Source organism: Scardinius erythrophthalmus, assembly GCF_964197995.2.
Source record: "Scardinius erythrophthalmus genome assembly, chromosome: 24".
NCBI lineage: Eukaryota > Metazoa > Chordata > Actinopteri > Cypriniformes > Leuciscidae > Scardinius > Scardinius erythrophthalmus.
In genome coordinates, this window is record NC_138244.1 from 20363807 (window position 1) to 20380953 (window position 17147).

General features: G+C 38.3%; 2 protein-coding genes across 4 annotated transcripts in view; one reads left to right on the top strand and one right to left on the bottom strand.

Moving 5' to 3' along the window:
• Positions 1–4472, top strand: part of fbxo31 (F-box protein 31) — an 81049-nt gene extending 76577 nt beyond the window's left edge. For 2 of the 3 annotated variants that reach the window (XM_081355661.1, XM_081355663.1), the window contains one exon: positions 3996–4472. The gene's annotated coding sequence lies outside the window, so the exon portion shown is untranslated. Of the gene's footprint in view, positions 1–96; positions 527–3995 lie in introns of those variants that run through there. The other variant, XR_014029367.1, reaches the window with a different exon arrangement.
• The window catches only part of LOC308684445 (uncharacterized protein), a 69389-nt gene continuing 55168 nt past the window's right edge, over positions 2927–17147 (bottom strand). Inside the window, exons 12-25 of the mRNA XM_081355659.1 lie at positions 16080–16152; positions 13242–13402; positions 12909–13098; positions 12689–12830; positions 12478–12611; positions 11300–11453; positions 11087–11191; positions 10897–10998; positions 8813–8956; positions 8293–8370; positions 6443–6590; positions 4412–4561; positions 4231–4303; positions 2927–4140 (exon numbers count right to left, since the gene is read on the bottom strand). Coding sequence (XP_081211785.1) covers positions 3957–4140; positions 4231–4303; positions 4412–4561; positions 6443–6590; positions 8293–8370; positions 8813–8956; positions 10897–10998; positions 11087–11191; positions 11300–11453; positions 12478–12611; positions 12689–12830; positions 12909–13098; positions 13242–13402; positions 16080–16152 — 1838 coding nt within the window. The 3' untranslated portion in view covers positions 2927–3956. The remainder of the gene's footprint in view (positions 4141–4230; positions 4304–4411; positions 4562–6442; positions 6591–8292; positions 8371–8812; positions 8957–10896; positions 10999–11086; positions 11192–11299; positions 11454–12477; positions 12612–12688; positions 12831–12908; positions 13099–13241; positions 13403–16079; positions 16153–17147) is intronic.

Genomic DNA, 17147 nt, shown 5'->3' on the forward strand with positions numbered 1-17147 from the left:
TCTTACTTTGACAAGAAAACGGTTAGCGTACTTTTGTGCAAGTAAACGCACTCATTATGACACATTAATCTGACTTACCATCCTCTGCTTTCACAGTGTTTTGAAGAGTCAGTGTGATCAGCATGCAGAGTGAAAGCACGACAGACTCTCTCATCGCCATGCCGTGAACGGTCCAGTCCTGCTGCAGAATGAGCGGAGAGTTCACAACAAGCACAAGTAAATCTGCGTGATCTGGCCACACTTTGAACTTTGCAATGGGAACTGTGGTTGCCAGATTTTATTTCAAAACCACGATTTTAAACTGTAGCGATAAACTTCAAATTAAATGTAATATTTTGATCTTCAGCTCTTTGAGGTTCACTATTTTCAGGAGTATTTGAGTTTCATGGACGTGAATTAATGTTATTCATAAATGTGAAACAGTTAGTCTGTTTTTAGAAAAATCAAATACACAAATTTGTGTTGCTAATTATTTGTAGTCTATTATTTTGTATTGTAGTTAATAATACGGTACTACATTGTAACTAACAAGAAAAAAAAATCATAAATCTATTCCAGTTGTTGTCAACCAGGGGACCCAGGGCCCACTAGGCAAACTCCTCTGTGGCCTCAAGATGATTTAAAACAACTTTAATTTCATAAGAGAATTGGACATTGTGCAACTATATGCTTTCAAAGTTGTGACAAAAATTCTGTCTTCCTTCTGCAAACCGTGTGAGGATATTTGTCTCCAGATGTGTGACATGTAGAAAGATCAGAGCAAAGGCTGTAGAGCAGAAGATGTCAGAGCTGCCACATGACAGAATAATACCAGATCAACCTCCCTTCACCAATGTGGGGGTAGACTACTTTGGACCGTTTGAAGTCAGGCAAGGTACATGTAGAAGTAATGAGAAAAGATATGGTGTATTGTTTACCTGTCTGACAACAAGAGCTGTGCATATTGAAGTTGCACATACACTGGACACAAACTCATGTTTTAATGTCATCCGATGCTTTGTGAGCAGGAGAGGTCAGGTGTCAATCATGAGAAGTAACAATGGTATTAATTTCATATTGGTGCTGAGATTGAACTGCCCAAAGCCATTTAACAATGGAACCAATCAAACATGTAAATTATTCTCATGTAAAAGGGAATACAGTGGATATTACTCTCAGTGAAAAATCCTGAGATCTGTGCTTAAAGAACAAACATTCACTGATGAGAGCTTGCATGTGCCTGTGTGAAGTAGAAGCATTAATAAACAACAGACTACTTAGTTACAAAAGATGATCCCACAGATCTTGAACCCTTGACACCTAATCACCTGTTATTAATAAAAAGGCAACCAGCCTTACCTCCTGGACTTTTCAAACAAAATATGCACGTCGCAAATGGAAGCAAATTCAGTATCCTGCTGACCTGTTCTGGAAGCGATGCGTGAATATTTACCTTTGCTTCAGGAACGTCAAATGGACTCAAGTAGGGCCTAAAGAAAAATCTTTCTGTTGGAGATGTCATCCTGATAATAGACGACTCTTCCCCAAGAAATTCATGGGTCTTTGGAAGAATCATGAAAGTGTTCAGGTAAGATGCGTATTGGTTAAAAATAAGACCTGTTGATAAGTGGTAAGTCTGTGAAATGGACTGTTCACTAACTCACTTTGCTTACATACACTCTGCTTATTACACACGCAGGGACGTGCAGCAGCACACAAACTAGCCAGAAAATAAAAGTATTACAATGTAAAAGATTATTATTGTGTACATGATTCTCCAACTAGGAGCACTTTTGGCACTGTGAGCTTATGGAAAATTCACTCACTTAAAACAATCTTTCTAGCTTCATTAATTTGTCTTCTAATTCAATATAACAGTGGGCAGTTTTAGAATCCCAGGATTATTATTATTTTTGACAGGTTTTCTGAAGAGCGCTTTCAAAGATGTCATTTCCACCACTTTTCAATTTATGTATTTTATTACAATATAATATTGTAAAACTGATTATATAAGATTATGTATCAGTCAACATCATCAGTGGCTACCTAATCATGTAACAAAATAAATCTTAATACTTCATGAACTTAATGCATTTTTTCATAATGCAAGTTGCTAAATGCCACGAGTTGTGGATTTTTGCTTACAGCATTTCATTTTTGCTCAGGTCTATATTTATTATAAGTCATTCACACATGAACTATTAATACTTGATTTAAAATACATTTAGATCCACATCACTGGTTATTCTTATTTTGTTTCTTAAAAACTGTAGTGGTGGAAAGTGTTGGAAATGATGGTTTATGAATGAATGAATGAATGAATGAGACATTTATATAGCGCTTTCATATGTACTACTGTACACCCAAAGCGCTTTACAATCATATCAGGGGTCTCTCCTCAACCACCACCAGTGTGCAGCATCCACTTGGATGATGCGACGGCAGCCACAGTACAACGGCGCCAGTGCGCTCACCACACACCAGCTATAGGTGGAGAGAGGAGAGAGAGTGATAGAGCCAATTCAATGTAAGGGGATTATTAGGATTATGGTGGAAAGATTGTTTCTGTTTATTTTTACTTAAATTGCCAGTCCAAAATATCTTTAACCATGTATTTTATTATTTAACATATATGAGTTAAACAGAATACCTAATAGTTTTAAAAATAATGATTACAAATGATATGCAAATTATATGAACCCGCTCAAAACATTCACATAAATATAGATAAATAAAAATAAATAACTCACAAATAAATCAAAGTCAAAAAAGCCATTTTTTTATTTTTAATAGTTTGCATGCTTATGACCATACAAAATGTTTATATGATACAGTTTGTATATATTACCCCAAATTTCCAAATAATTCCCTTTAATTTCCATAATTCCCATTAAGTTTCCAACTTGGAATATTTACAAAAAAATTTTTTTTAAAATATATATTACAGTTTGTATAAATTACCACAAATTTCCAATGAATTCCCATTAAGTTTCCAACTTGGAATATTTACAAAATTCTTCCCATAGAAAGTTTCTGGAAATTTACCGGAAATTTGCATCCCTAGTTCTGACCCCATTTTTTATCATTAAGTGTCTTGATTAACAAATTGGATACGAATGCCATTCCATGTTGACTTCAATGCCAAGTTTTCTTCCAATTTTAATGACAATTTAACAAAGCACTATGCCTAAAACTGCAATTTATACATTTGTGCTGTTGCAACTATATTGATTTTATTTGAAATAATATGTAATTTAAGCTGCTTATGTTGACTGCTAACTATTTGAATTTCAAAGCATTTGTGGAAACTTTAATTTATGCCAAAATTTATCCTATTTACTTCAATTTCTCAATTCCCAATGGATAAAATCAAGTTCAAGTTTTTCCTTGTTCAATGTCCTGATTCACTGATTCCCAAATGGGTTGCGAATGCAATTTCATGTTGACCTCAATTCTAAAACTGTAATTTATACATTTGTGCTGTTCTTTAATTTCCTTATTTTTAAGTTCGTAATTATATTGAAAGTAAAAACATGTTGTCAATAATTGTGATCATTTTATGTGTATCAAAACAGCTTAATTAGTAAATCAAGCATCCGGTACGGGTGATGTTAATCTGCTTATTTGGCAATATTGTCAATAGTTGGTTTATTGTTGTCTATTTAAATGTGCCAAAGTCTCGAAGCGCAAATTCATGACTAGTTTGCACCACGTTGCATTCAAATTCAGGGAGGTTTTGTAGCTTTAGCCTTCGTTTGTTTTCAATAAAATGGAGGAAAATCTTAAATGTTGTCCTGCTTTTATTTTTAAGTGCCAAAAAGATTAGTTAAAGTTACTCAAATTAAAACTTTAGCATCAATGCTAATTTGATTTTCTCAGGTTATCTATTTAAATTCTTAAAATCACAGTCATTTTGTGTGTGTTATTCATACATTCAAGTGCTTTGTGTTAATTTTTGACAAGATAAAGATATTTTTTTACAGTTCTAAGTGCTCTCTTTTCTCTCTGCCTTGTAGAATTAGATCTGGAAGCGTCTTGGTCATGAACGCAGAGTGTTTTCCCTTCAGGTTCTTGCCGGTTTTCTGTTCCAGTCCAATGCCGAGATACTCTGCCTCATCCTCATATTCAGGCCAGTGTGTCAGACCCGGACCATTCGGAGACCTGCCGAAAAATAGACATATTAGAGTGCAGAAACAATATACTTTGTTCTTCTACACACAAAGAGAGAGAAAATCAGGACGGATATTTCACCCAGTGTGTGCAAAGTTCCCCCAGTAGGCCATCACAGTCCTGCATAGCTCTTCCTCTTCCTCTGTGAAAGGAGCTAAAGGGGTTGAACCATTAAATGATGTTTTACTACTTATTTAAAACCCTTTCAGAAAATGTCAGTGTTGGTAAAGAATGCATTTGTTTTTGCAATCACGAGTCTTACCGGTTGCTTTGAGATGAGCTTTAGCAAAGCAGGTTCCCTGAATAAAGAAAAGTTCATCCGCATGGTCGACTCCAACAAAGCTGGGTCTTTTCTTCTGGATCATACTGGGAGGATGCTGGAACTCATACAGGTAAACCGGCGCTCCTGAGCCTAAAATCACAACAGGGTTCCTTGATTTTACTCACATTTTTACTCACAGAGTAGTTCACTGTGATTATGGGGAGCAAAAGGATCATGCAAACATGCACATCTCTCTCTCTCTAATTCAGTTCAATGATTAGGCTGCATTCTGAAATGATTAAGATGAGGGCTTAAAATGTATATATGAATATTTTAATATTTAATTATTAATATACTTTAATATTCGTTTAACATTTAATATTCATTTGAGTACCCGAACGACCCTAGGAGCTATGTTGTCCAGGGCTATATGCCCCTGGTTGGGTCTCCCAAGGCAAACAGGTCCTAGGTGACGGGTCAGACTAAGAGCGGTTTCAAAAAAACCTTTATGATTAAGTTAAAATCAAGGACCGTGACGTCGCCCGGCATGACGCAGCCGGGGCCCCACCCTGGAGCCAGGCCCGGGATTGGGGCTCGTATGAGAGCGCCTGGTGGCCGGGCCTCCCCCCATGGGGTCCGGCCGGGCTCAGCCCGAAGGAGCAACGTGGGGCTGCCCTCCTGTGGGCTCACCACCCGTAGGAGGGACCGTAAGGGGCCGGTGCTTAGAGGATCAGGCGGCAGTCGAAGGCGGGGGCCTCGACGACTCGATCCCTGGACATGGAATCTAGCTCTAGGGACGTGGAACGTCACCTCTCTGGCAGGGAAGGAGCCTGAGATTTTGCGTGAGGTTGAGGGGTACCGACTAGAGATAGTTGGGATCACCTCTACGCATGGCTTGGGCTCTGGAACCACACTCCTCGAGAGAGGATGGACTCTTCACCACTCTGGAGTCGCTCATGGTGAGAGGCGGCGGGCTGGTGTGGGTTTGCTTATAGCCCCCCAGCTCAGCCGCCATGTGTTGGAGTTCACCCCGGTGAACGAGAGGGTCGCTTCCCTGCGCCTTTGGGTCGGGGATAGGTCTCTCACTGTCGTTTGCGCATACGGGCCGAATGGCAGTGTAGAGTACCTGGCCTTCTTGGGGTCCCTGGGAGGGTTGCTGGAAAGTACTCCGACTGGGGACACTGTCGTTCTACTGGAGGACTTCAACACCCACGTGGGCAGTGACAGTGACACCTGGGGGGACATGATTGGGAGGAACGGCCCCCCTGATCTGAACCCGAGCGGTGTTCTGTTATTGGACTTCTGTGCTAGTTACAGCTTGTCCATAACGAACACCATGTTCAATACATAAGCATACTTTGTGGTCGTTTCATCTGGCCTCCGGCTGTATGTCTTGGACACTCGGGTGAAGAGACACTGCGAAGAAACCGCAATGCATGCTTCACACCCTGAGATGAGACACCGAAGCCTTTTTCGTAATTTATGACACAACACTTTCGGCGGATTGACGGAAATTTCCGTTTTTCTGTGTTTTCACTGTTATATGGTCGGGCGCTATCACGCATCTCTTGAAAGAGTACAGAATCTCCTGATCAAAACACAGATGAAGAAGAAGCAGAAACAAGTAACAGAACATTTCTTATGCACATGTGAAAATAAGGCGATGTTCTATGTTTTGATCATGAATCTGATCTGGACGTAGACTTTGACAAAAATGCGATTTTTTTCCAGCTGTTTGTTCAAAATGTTGTTTTTTGCATGAAATTTAACCACATTCAAGTGTTGATAAAAAGATAATGCATAAAGCTAGAATTAGTTTTTTAAAGCAAATATTCTGGGGGCCATAACAATTTTGTGAAAATTATCAAAAATGCTGGTGGTGGCTGAGAACTTCAAAAAATAAAATAAAATAAAAACACTGGCAGGAAAAGAGTTAAATGACTCTGCAACTATGATGAAACCCTTTAACTATAGTGTTTACACAGTTGCAATAGTTAAATATGAATGAATCAGTAAATGATTGCTTCTCACCGCTGTGGTATTTTGCCAGTTGGAGGGCGGGGATATTAAAAAGCACATCCCCCATCATCTCTCTATAAATGTCTCTGATTTGAATGGGGTCGTTTGTGTCGCCCAGGTACTCATTTGCCACCAGGTCAATTATCCATCGATCCCTGGGCTAAAGGAAATTGAGTTCAAAGCACAGAATTCAAAGAAAAAAAAGTGAAGAAAGATTTGAACTATTAACTGAGAGGTTAAAATTACATAATGTAAATGTTAGGGCTGCCCCCAAATATTCGACTAAACGTTAGTCGATATGAAGAGGGCTTGGTCAGTCAGTGTATGACATGACATCAAAGCAACTAGAGATCAACGAGATCTCGTGCCTCGCGGTATACCAAAGCGCACTTGCACAGACCCCTCGTTTTTTCCAAGCGCGTCCGCGTCGCATCGAGATAGAAACATCTCAACTTTTCAGAATGCCGCAAGCGCACCGTAGGTCACGTGACAACTGTAACGGAGAGTGCAGCTGATGGTTGCTTAGCAACGACAGACGCCTCCAGTCCAGAGCGCAACCGCCCTAGCGCTTTCGAAAAAGGAGAACGCGGCGCGCCTAGCGTTTTCTACGCGTTTTTAGCATAGACTGTAAAAAATAGGCGCGATATGTGAACGGCGCAAAGCAGCTAAACGCCTCCACTGCATCCACTCCATCAGAGCGCATCTTTTCAAAGGCCGGCTTCATTGTGATCAAGTCGAGAAGCTCCCTTCTTCCAACAATGTGGACAAGCTGGTGTTCCTCTCACATAATATGAAAAAAATCGAATTGAAAGCTTAGGTAAGAATGCTTAATTTCCTTTTTGTAGTGTTTCTGTTTGCTATCCGTTACGCTATATTAAAAAAAACAAAAAAAAAAAAAAAAAAAACGGGTAGGCTATTTTTATAACGGGTAGCCTAGGCTATACAAATAAATAAATACATATTATTTTTATTTATTCGTTTTTATATAATGCAGAAGTTGTTTTTTATTCTGTAAGAAAAATTAGTCTGATGTTTGCAATTTGTTGTTTCAGGTCAAGAGTCATCCGTCGTCTTAATGCCAGTTTGCGGCTTTGCTCTGATATTTTTGATTTGTATTTGTGTTCTTTAAATTATTCCACATTTTGTCTTAAATATAGTTGTTCTAAACAATTTAATCAAATACTTAGGCTGTTGATTTGTTTGCCGCCTTCTTTTTTATTCTAAGTTTTGGCGTTGTGCGATGTGCCATGTGCATTTATTAAATTGATCGTTTTTGTTAATTTTCCTTTTGAACAATATAAAAATTATATTAATTTTCCACTGTATGTTATATAACAAACAGCGTTTTTGCTACAGTATTTATGTTTTTTTTTTTTTTTTTTTTTGCCTTTTGTACTAGGCCTAAGTTACTAATAAGTTTATTTAATTTATTTTAAAGAACGAATTTTAGTTTATTTTATTCAAAACTGTTTTTTTTTTGACATGTAACTGTTACAGTTTGTATTTTTGATAATAAATTATTAAAATGCACAGGCAGTCTGATTGCTGTTTTTTATGTTATAATTAGCCTACGTTCCGGCCACTGATTTTTATGTCCGTTAGCGCTGTTTACTTTAAACGCTTTACTATTCTGTTTTAAGCACTTAATTTTTATTTTGAACGCGCTAATATCATGCTTTAGCATTTTCTGTCATATGGAAGTGTTAAACTTCAACTTGGACTATACCTTTCCTTGTATTTATGCAAGTTTTTATATTAATATCATAAATGAACGATTATTCGACTAATCGCTAAAATGCAGGAGTGTTAGTCGACTAGGAATATCTTTAGTCGGGGGCAGCCCTAGTAAATGTGCAACTTACGTCAGGGAAATTCAGGGTCAAGGCTTTTGTGGCTTGCTCTTTATCTATTCCATCAATCCATCCAAGACCGAAAAAATACTAAGGAGAAATAACATTCAACTTTAAGCATAAAAAAATAAAACCTAAAATATGAATATATTATAAATACATCTGAGATCTTTGTGTGTGTGTTGATTTCATACAGTTGATACCTTTTATTTTCAACAAGCGTAATAGGGGAACTTTAGGGTTAAAAAAGGCATTTATCAACATTTATTCATTTATTCCAACTGATGTAACCTGAACTACCTGTCTTAAACTACTTAAGAATTTCAGCCTTTTAATAACACTTTTTGTTTCATTTTTGATGTAAAAAAAATTTTTTTGAAGTAAATCAAACCAAGTGAAAGATGCACCTGCATACAAAAAATAATACCACTATCCTGTGGATACTAATGCATTTTCTGTTGATTTCTTTATTGATATAATAGCTGTTTGGAGTGTGATACTGAATATAATAATAAATGTAATATTTACTCACTGTGGGCAGTAAATAGCCAAACTCATCATTAGTAATACCAGTGATGAGAGGAACTTTACTGAACTCTTGTTTCCGAATGATCTCCTCTACAGGCTTGGGAAGGAAATGAGAATCCACAGCAACACAGAAGTGCATCATCTCAAACTATGAACACAGTTTCAGTTTATAGTTTGAGTATATATTTCAGTTTATCATAATTGCTTGTCAGTACATTTGGCAGTACACTTCAAACCATATGTCAAAGTCAATAGAATTATGAAATTGGATATAAAGATGTATTTAAACTAAAGCACTCTTTAGTTCAACAAACTGCATTAAATATAAATTTAAACTAATACTTTTTTTTTTAAATCTAAATGGTAAATAACATGCAATTAAGTGTCTGTCTCATAACTGACAATCTTTTTCACAAGGGATCTTTCTGCTTTACACCGAATGATTTCAAAAACATTTTTCTTAAAGGGATAGTTCACCCAAAAATGAAAATTAGATGATTACATGATTTACTCACCCTCATCCAATTAAATAAATAAGTGTTACGTACTCAGAGGATATGGTGTTTTTGTTGTTTTTCTTTTTTTTTGCTGTCATTCTCTCTCCGCTATCACCTCTCAGGGCTGTGCTGCTGGCTGTCCATCATCATTATGACGTGCACCTGATTGTGCGTCCTTACTATAAAAGATTGACGTAGACCGGAAGCGGGAGAGAGAGAAGGAGCATTGTTTGGTTTTCGTTTTGGTTCACGGGGTGGCGTGCCTTGTTTTCTTTTGTTTGTGATTTACTGTTTATATTTTTGGGTTAACCATTTATTTTCTCTCAGTATTGGTTATTTTTGGTTTACGATGGACTTGAGTCCCTACGTTTCTTTTTGTATATTGCTTTATAACCGGCCAGGGAGCAGTGAGTAGGAGAGCATGTCACGTGACTTCCATTCATGCAACACCTAGGGAAATCCGTGTTAATACATCAGGTAAGGAGCGGGTGCTACTATTGTATGTTTTTGTTTTACGTAGTGTAGATTAAGCAGGGCGTGCTGAACGCCGTCGACTTTTTTTTTTTTTTTTTTCTTCTTGTTGTAGTAGTTTAGTGGGGATGGAACTGTAGTTAGATTGTGGGTTTTGTTTTGTTTATTTCTTTGATTTAGCCCCGCTCAGGCTCCTACTCCCTGGGTACGGTATTTGTCTCTCTCTCATTTGCGCACGTTGGTGCTATGAATAAATACATGTATTTTCATGATTTGAACCTTATTTTTTTGTCTTTGTGTCTTTTTGCACCAGCATCTTAGAAACATTAACCGGGCTGACTCTTCCGGGAATTAAATTATTTTATGTTGTGTTCCCTCATGCCCTTAGCCATTTTAGGGACGTAACAATAAGTAAAAGTAAAATAATCGGTTTGTTGATAGACACACTCTTGTTAATGCTAATGGTGAGGAATTATAGTTGCAACATCTCATAATGTATCTCAAACTGAGTAGCGTATGAAAGAGAAACGTCCTGCTCGAGCCGTCCTTGCATTGGAGGTTTAGGTTTAATAACTAGTTCTTCCAGTGCTTTATCATCAGACTCGAGCTTGAATTGATATGGTAAAATTGACGTCATTGTTTGTTACTGTCTTTAGTTTATGGTATTCAATCCCTGAGCTGACGTTCAGTTATTGCAATGGGCGTTTTTGTTTTCGACACGCGCGCTGTATGCGGTAGACCAATCACAACAGACTGAGCTGCCAGGCCAATCAGAGCAGAGTAGCTCGCAAAAAGAGGAATTTAGAGAGACTGGTTCATCTGACGAGTCGTTTGAGAATCGTTAAAAAATGTGGTGATGTGCAAATGTATATTATGAGAAAATTAAACTGTTTTTTTTACCTTTGATGCATGTAAACCTGTTGTAGGAGACTCCAAAACAACATTAGGAAACTTTAAAATAGCATAAAATGGTCACTTTAATATAACTCAGATTGTATTTGTCTGAAAGAAGAATGTCATATACACCTAGGATGGCTTGAGGGTGAGTAAATCATGGGGTAATTTTCATTTATGGGTGAACTATCCCTTTAATGGCTTATTTTTATGAAATATCTCACACCTTTTTGGAACATTCCAGAACTTCCTCCTCAGACCAGCCCATGATGCAGTCAACGATCTTTGATGAACTGCTACTGTCACAGTTGCATGATTTGGCTGCATTCTGCAATGATCATCAACATGAGGACTTAAGAAGACTTTTAAATAACAAAATGATGAAAATATAAGAAGGTTATGAAAGGAAATGATACCTGGGCTATCAGCAAAGGATTAGCCATCACTAAACCATGCCAATAGGCAGTCCCGCTTTCTGCAATGGCTCGATGAAACAGTCCAGAAGCCAATGGTGAAAGAATCTTAAAGACATAATGACACAGAAATTGACTCCATCATTCAATACAAATAATTTTGCAATCATTACAGCTGAATAATTGTTTCTACAGTTACTAAATAAAGATGCACACCAGCGTGGATACACTGACTCCCCCAGCAGACTCTCCAAAGATGGTCACTGATCCAGGATCTCCACCGAAACTGTGGATATTCTCCTGAACCCATTGAAGAGCAGCCACCTGGTCCAGAAGACCATAGTTTCCTGGCGCATGTTCATCTCCTGTGCTGCAAAAAGAAAAGGAAACTTTTATCTGAATCTGTGATTAAATACAGAAAAATGTATTCACATAATAGGGCTTAAATCATGTGTACTAGTGTTGCACCAAAATGAGTTTTTTTAATGAAACACTGAAGCCAAAATTAAATAATGATGAAATTTCGTCAATCATTTTGGCCCTTCAGAACTTTTTTGCTAAATACATTATGGCTATTGAAATTAAAAAATCGTAAAAATAATCTATTTGAGAATGAAAATTTAATCCAGATTTGATTAATTTATCAATTACAGACAAAATTTTTACCTATTTGTAGTAAAGATCCATTAATCAAGATTCCAATCTTCTACTGTGGGTTTTTAATCCAGTTTTATTTGCATCTTATTTTGAATAGTTTTTTAAAGGAACACGCCGACTTTTTGGGACTTAATGTATGCGGTTAGAAGATGGCTATGTCTCATGTGACCTTGTTATTTGTACACGCTGTGACTATAAAAAATAACAACATGTAAATAGGAAAATGTTGGCGTTATTTTGTCACTTATTGGAGCAGTATGCTTGCTGGAGCCATTTACCTCCAGTCTTTGAGTTAAGCTAGGCTAGCGGTGGGTGCGGCAGACAGAGTTACAGCTTGCTCGGAGATGAAAAGGGTATGTATGGACTTATCTAACTCTGGGGGATACGGTGAATAAGCTAAAGTCCCAAAAAGTCGGCGTGTTCCTTTAAATAATTAATACAGAATAACTTTCTGATTGTTTATTGTAATAATTATAAAGCGTCTGATATAATAACAATATAACATGAAGTGTATTTTATGCATAGAGGTTTTAAGCTTGAACTGCCATAATAAAAAAAACTTTTAATTAAAACATTCTGAATTGTACCAAAGACCAATTTTCTGATTTCATTATGCACTACATAACTTGAATCAAATTGCTGTCAGAGCAAATATTCACACCTGATCTTTCCGCTTTCATTAAGCATTTCATATGATCCAGGGAATCTGCAGCTGTTAAATCATTTATGGCACCAACCTTAAGAATCCCAGCAGTCCCAATCTGTACTGAATCAGCACCACGACCACATCCTGATACGCTGACAGAACAGAGCCATCGTACACTGAAGCTGAACCAAGAGAAAGTCCTCCACCATGAATCCAAACCATGACCTAGAAAACACGTGGAAACATTCTCCACCCAATTTCTATGAGGACATTCAATCCCAAAAAGCTGTTGTTGAACTTACTGGCAACTTGGCGTCTTCTTCACCAGGTTTGACTGGAGTGTAGATGTTGAGATACAAGCAGTCCTCTGAGACTTCAGGAATCTCCACATCCACAGAGAGAAACTCCATCTCAAGGACACTCACTTGCCTGTCCTGAATGCACCTAAAAAATCCACGGTACATTAGATACTGGAAATGTCTAAACACATTTGAATTTAAATATGGTTGTGTGGCATCTCACATTGGTGGCTGTTTGGTTGCATCTCTCACTCCTTGCCATTTCTCTGCAGGCTGGGGCCGAGACAGTCTCAGAGACCCCACTGGGGGCCTGGCAAACGGTACACCGAGATAGCTATTGATGACAGTTTCCTTGCCCTTCACAGTCAGGAAGGAACCTCTTAAAGATCCTAATTTTGTTTCCACTACAGGTCCTGTTAAGAAAACCAATAATAATATAATATAAAGATTTAATTTAGTTTGCATAAGGCAAAAAAGATCCATTTTGACTTGCATTTAGCAAATAAATTATGGTTTAATGACAAAAAAAAATAAAATTCAGAAACTGATAACTTGCCTTCATTCCACTGTTTTATAATCTGTGGAAGTTTTTGAGTCATGAAAGTAAAGTGTTGTCCCTTAATGTTTTTGCCAGGTTTCTGTTCCAGTCCAATGCCGAGATACTCAGCCTCAGCTCCATATTCAGGCCACTTTGTGAGGCCCGGACCATTCGGAGACCTGAAAAAGGTTTTTAAAATATAGTTTAAAACAAACTCTTAGAAATGCATTCTTTTATACATATTTGTTTAATATAGTTTAAAAAATATATATTTATCAGCGCCTCCAGCTTGCAGAGCCGACATGTGGGTGTATTATACAGTGAGGAAAATAAGTATTTAAACACCCTGCTATTTTGCAAGTTCTTCCACTTCCAATGTCCACTGTGAGAGACATCTAAAATAAAAAAAAAAAATCCAGAAATCACAATGTATGATTTTTTACCTATTTATTTGTATGAAACAGCTGCAAATAAGTATTTGAACACCTGAGAAAATCAATGTTAATATTTGGTACAGTAGCCTTTGTTTGCAATTACAGAGGTCAAACGTTTCCTGTAGTTTTTCATCAGGTTTGCACACACTGCAGGAGGGATTTTGGCCCACTCCTCCACACAGATCTTCTCTAGATCAGTCAGGTTTCTGGGCTGTCGCTGAGAAACACGGAGTTTGAGCTCCCTCCAAAGATTCTCTATTGGGTTTAGGTCTGGAGACTGGCTAGGCCACACCAGAACCTTGATATGCTTCTTACAGAGCCACTCCTTGGTTATCCTGGCTGTGTGCTTCGGGTCATTGTCATGTTGGAAGACCCAGCCTCGATCCATCTTCAATGCTCTAACTGAGGGAAGGAGGTTGTTCCCCAAAATCTCGCAATACATGGCCCTGGTCATCCTCTCCTTAATACAGTGCAGTTGCCCTGTCCCATGTGCAGAAAAACACCCCCAAAGCATGATGCTACCACCCCCATGCTTCACAGTAGGGATGGTGTTATTGGGATGGTACTCATCATTCTTCTTTCTCCAAACACGTTTAGTGGAATTATGACCAAAAAGTTCTATTTTGGCCTCATCTGACCACATGACTTTCTCCCATGACTCCTCTGGATCATCCAAATGGTCATTGGCAAACTTAAGACGGGCCTTGACATGTGCTGGTTTAAGCAGGGGAACCTTCCGTGCCATGCATGATTTCAAACCATGACATCTTAGTGTATTACCAACAGTAACCTTGGAAACGGTGGTCCCAGCTCTTTTCAGGTCATTGACCAGCTTCTCCCGTGTAGTTCTGGGCTGATTTCTCACCTTTCTTAGGATCATTGAGACCCCACTTTGAGACACAGATCTTGCATGGAGCCCCAGTCCGAGGGAGATTGACATGTTTAGCTTCTTCCATTTGGACCTTTTTTCACCAAGCTGCTTGGCAATTTCCCCGTAGCCCTTTCCAGCCTTGTGGAGGTGTACAATTTTGTATCTAGTGTCTTTGGACAGCTCTTTGGTCTTGGCCATGTTAGTAGTTGGATTCTTACTGATTGTATGGGATGGACAGGTGTCTTTATGCAGCTAACGACCTCAAACACATGCATCTAATTTAGGATAATAAATTGAGTGGAGGTGGACATTTTAAAGGCAGACTAACAGGTCTTTGAGGGTCAGAATTCTAGCTGATAGACAGGTGTTCAAATACTTATTTGCAGCTGTATAATACAAATAAATAGTTAAAAAATCATATATTGTTATTTCTGGATTTTTTTTGTTAGATTATGTCTCTCACAGTGGACATGCACCTACGATGACAATTTCAGACCCCTCCATGATTTCCAAGTGGGAGAACTTGCAAAATACAGTGAGGAAAATAAGTATTTGAACACCCTGCTATGTATCTATATGTATCTATTGTAATATATCGTGATATGCATCGAATCGTCAGGCCCTTGTCGATACCCAGCCCTAATTTTCAGCAAAAAGTATGAAATGAATGACCCTAAAATGTCATGTATGTATTGTAATCATCAAGTAAAAAAGTAATGTGTATTTCTTACAATTTAAATACATGTGAATGTACAGATCTTGGTAAAAATATGAATATATTTTTATTATCTAACATTAGCAAAGGTTAATAAATTTAGTAAGTATATATTGCTCATTATTAAAGTTAACTAATGCATTAACTGATTTTAACAAATTAAACCTACTGTAAACCTTATTAATTTTTTTTTTTTAAATGTCATGATAAATTATAATATACAGTATTAATTCATAAATATCATGTTTTTTTGGGAGCCGCATCACATGACTTTTTACAACCTTAACTGACAGACTCAAGAGGACGGCAAGGGGTCTTCACTATGATTTCACTTCCTGTTTTAAGTATGTTTCTGCATGTTGGTTGCACCACAAGATTTGATTTGGCAGACATTTGATTTGTTTCAAATATTTATAACATTTGAACAAACTTCTTCAAAGATTATAGCAAACTACTTGGTAATGTTTTCAAGAATTTCATTATTTAAACAAAGCTTTTTATTCATGATATCCGTCTATCACCCTAAACATTTTCAACTGGACTTGTCTGCTGAACCTGTGCAACATCTTTGTTGATCCTGGAACAACATTCCAATCAGATTTGAGGGACACGTTTACAGTTTATGTCAAGTTTATGCTTACAACCAGGGTTAGGTGCTTCTACATCAGTGTTATTCACCTATCATTTCCCTCTGATTTTAGGGATAAGTTATGGGTAGGGTTAGCTTATGGGGTATGGACAGGGTTAGATAAGATTTTCAGACAGGAATGTTGTTCCAGTATCAACAAAATATGTTGACCCAGGAACACACAGGACATGAAATTTGTCTCACTCACCCAGTGTGAGCAAAGTTGCCCCAGTAATTCATGACAGATCTACAAAGTTCATTTTCTTCTTTTGAGAGTTCATCTGAATTAAAACAGGAAGAAAGACGTAAATAGAAAAAACAAAGAGAGACACTGTATTGATTGTCACTACCTATAAAATCCTTACTTTGACAACTGTTGTGGTTAATGATATCAATGAGACTAAAGTCTGAGATCTTAAGGTATGGTCACATTTAACGTTTTTCAGCAAATTTTCTGTCCAAATCCAGTCATTTCAATAGTAATGACTGGATATTTTGTGTGAGACCGAAAGTTCCCTTTCAAGGGAACTCGCGTTGCGTCGAGTTTGACGCTATGGGAACGCTTTGCGTGATGACGTCTTGAAGCACATGTAAAATCAGTCCAATGGTGTGGCGGAACGTCAGAGGCGGGTGACGTCACGTACCAGGAAACTATAAAAGCCGGCCCGAAACAGAAAACGAAAGCTTTCTGAGTCTTCAGTTGCGCTCTGTGTTGAATCTGTCCGTTTATTTGGTGTTGTCTGTCTATATATCTATATATATATTATTCAGTATGGCGAGCAAGCAGCAGTTTAGAGTGTGTGTCCATCCCTGCCCGCGTTATTTAACGGGAGGTGACACACACACTCTTTGTGTTGTTTGTTTGGGAGAGGAGCATGCCCAGTCAGCACTCGAGGGTGGTGACTGTGTGCATTGCCGTGCGCTTCCATTGCGTACGCTCCGATCCCGTTTGGCTCGGTTCAATCCCGACCACATTCCCCAGGGCTCGGGTCCCGCCGCGGCTGAGGCTCGGCGGCGATCTCAGACCTGGGGTTCGCAAATGGATCTGTCAGTGGATGTTGAGACGGGCTCTGCCTTATCTCAGCCTCTTACTGACAGATCCAGTGCCTCTCATCAGGGTGTGGAAGCACGCGCTGCGGTTTCTTCCCCCCCGATGGAGGCACCAGTACTGCAATTGTCCAGCTCTGAGGAGTTGGACGTTGTGAGTATTGACGCTGAGTCTGAGGATTCGCCACCTCAGTCTCATGCGTTTGAAGAGTTGCTCGACGTGGTTACA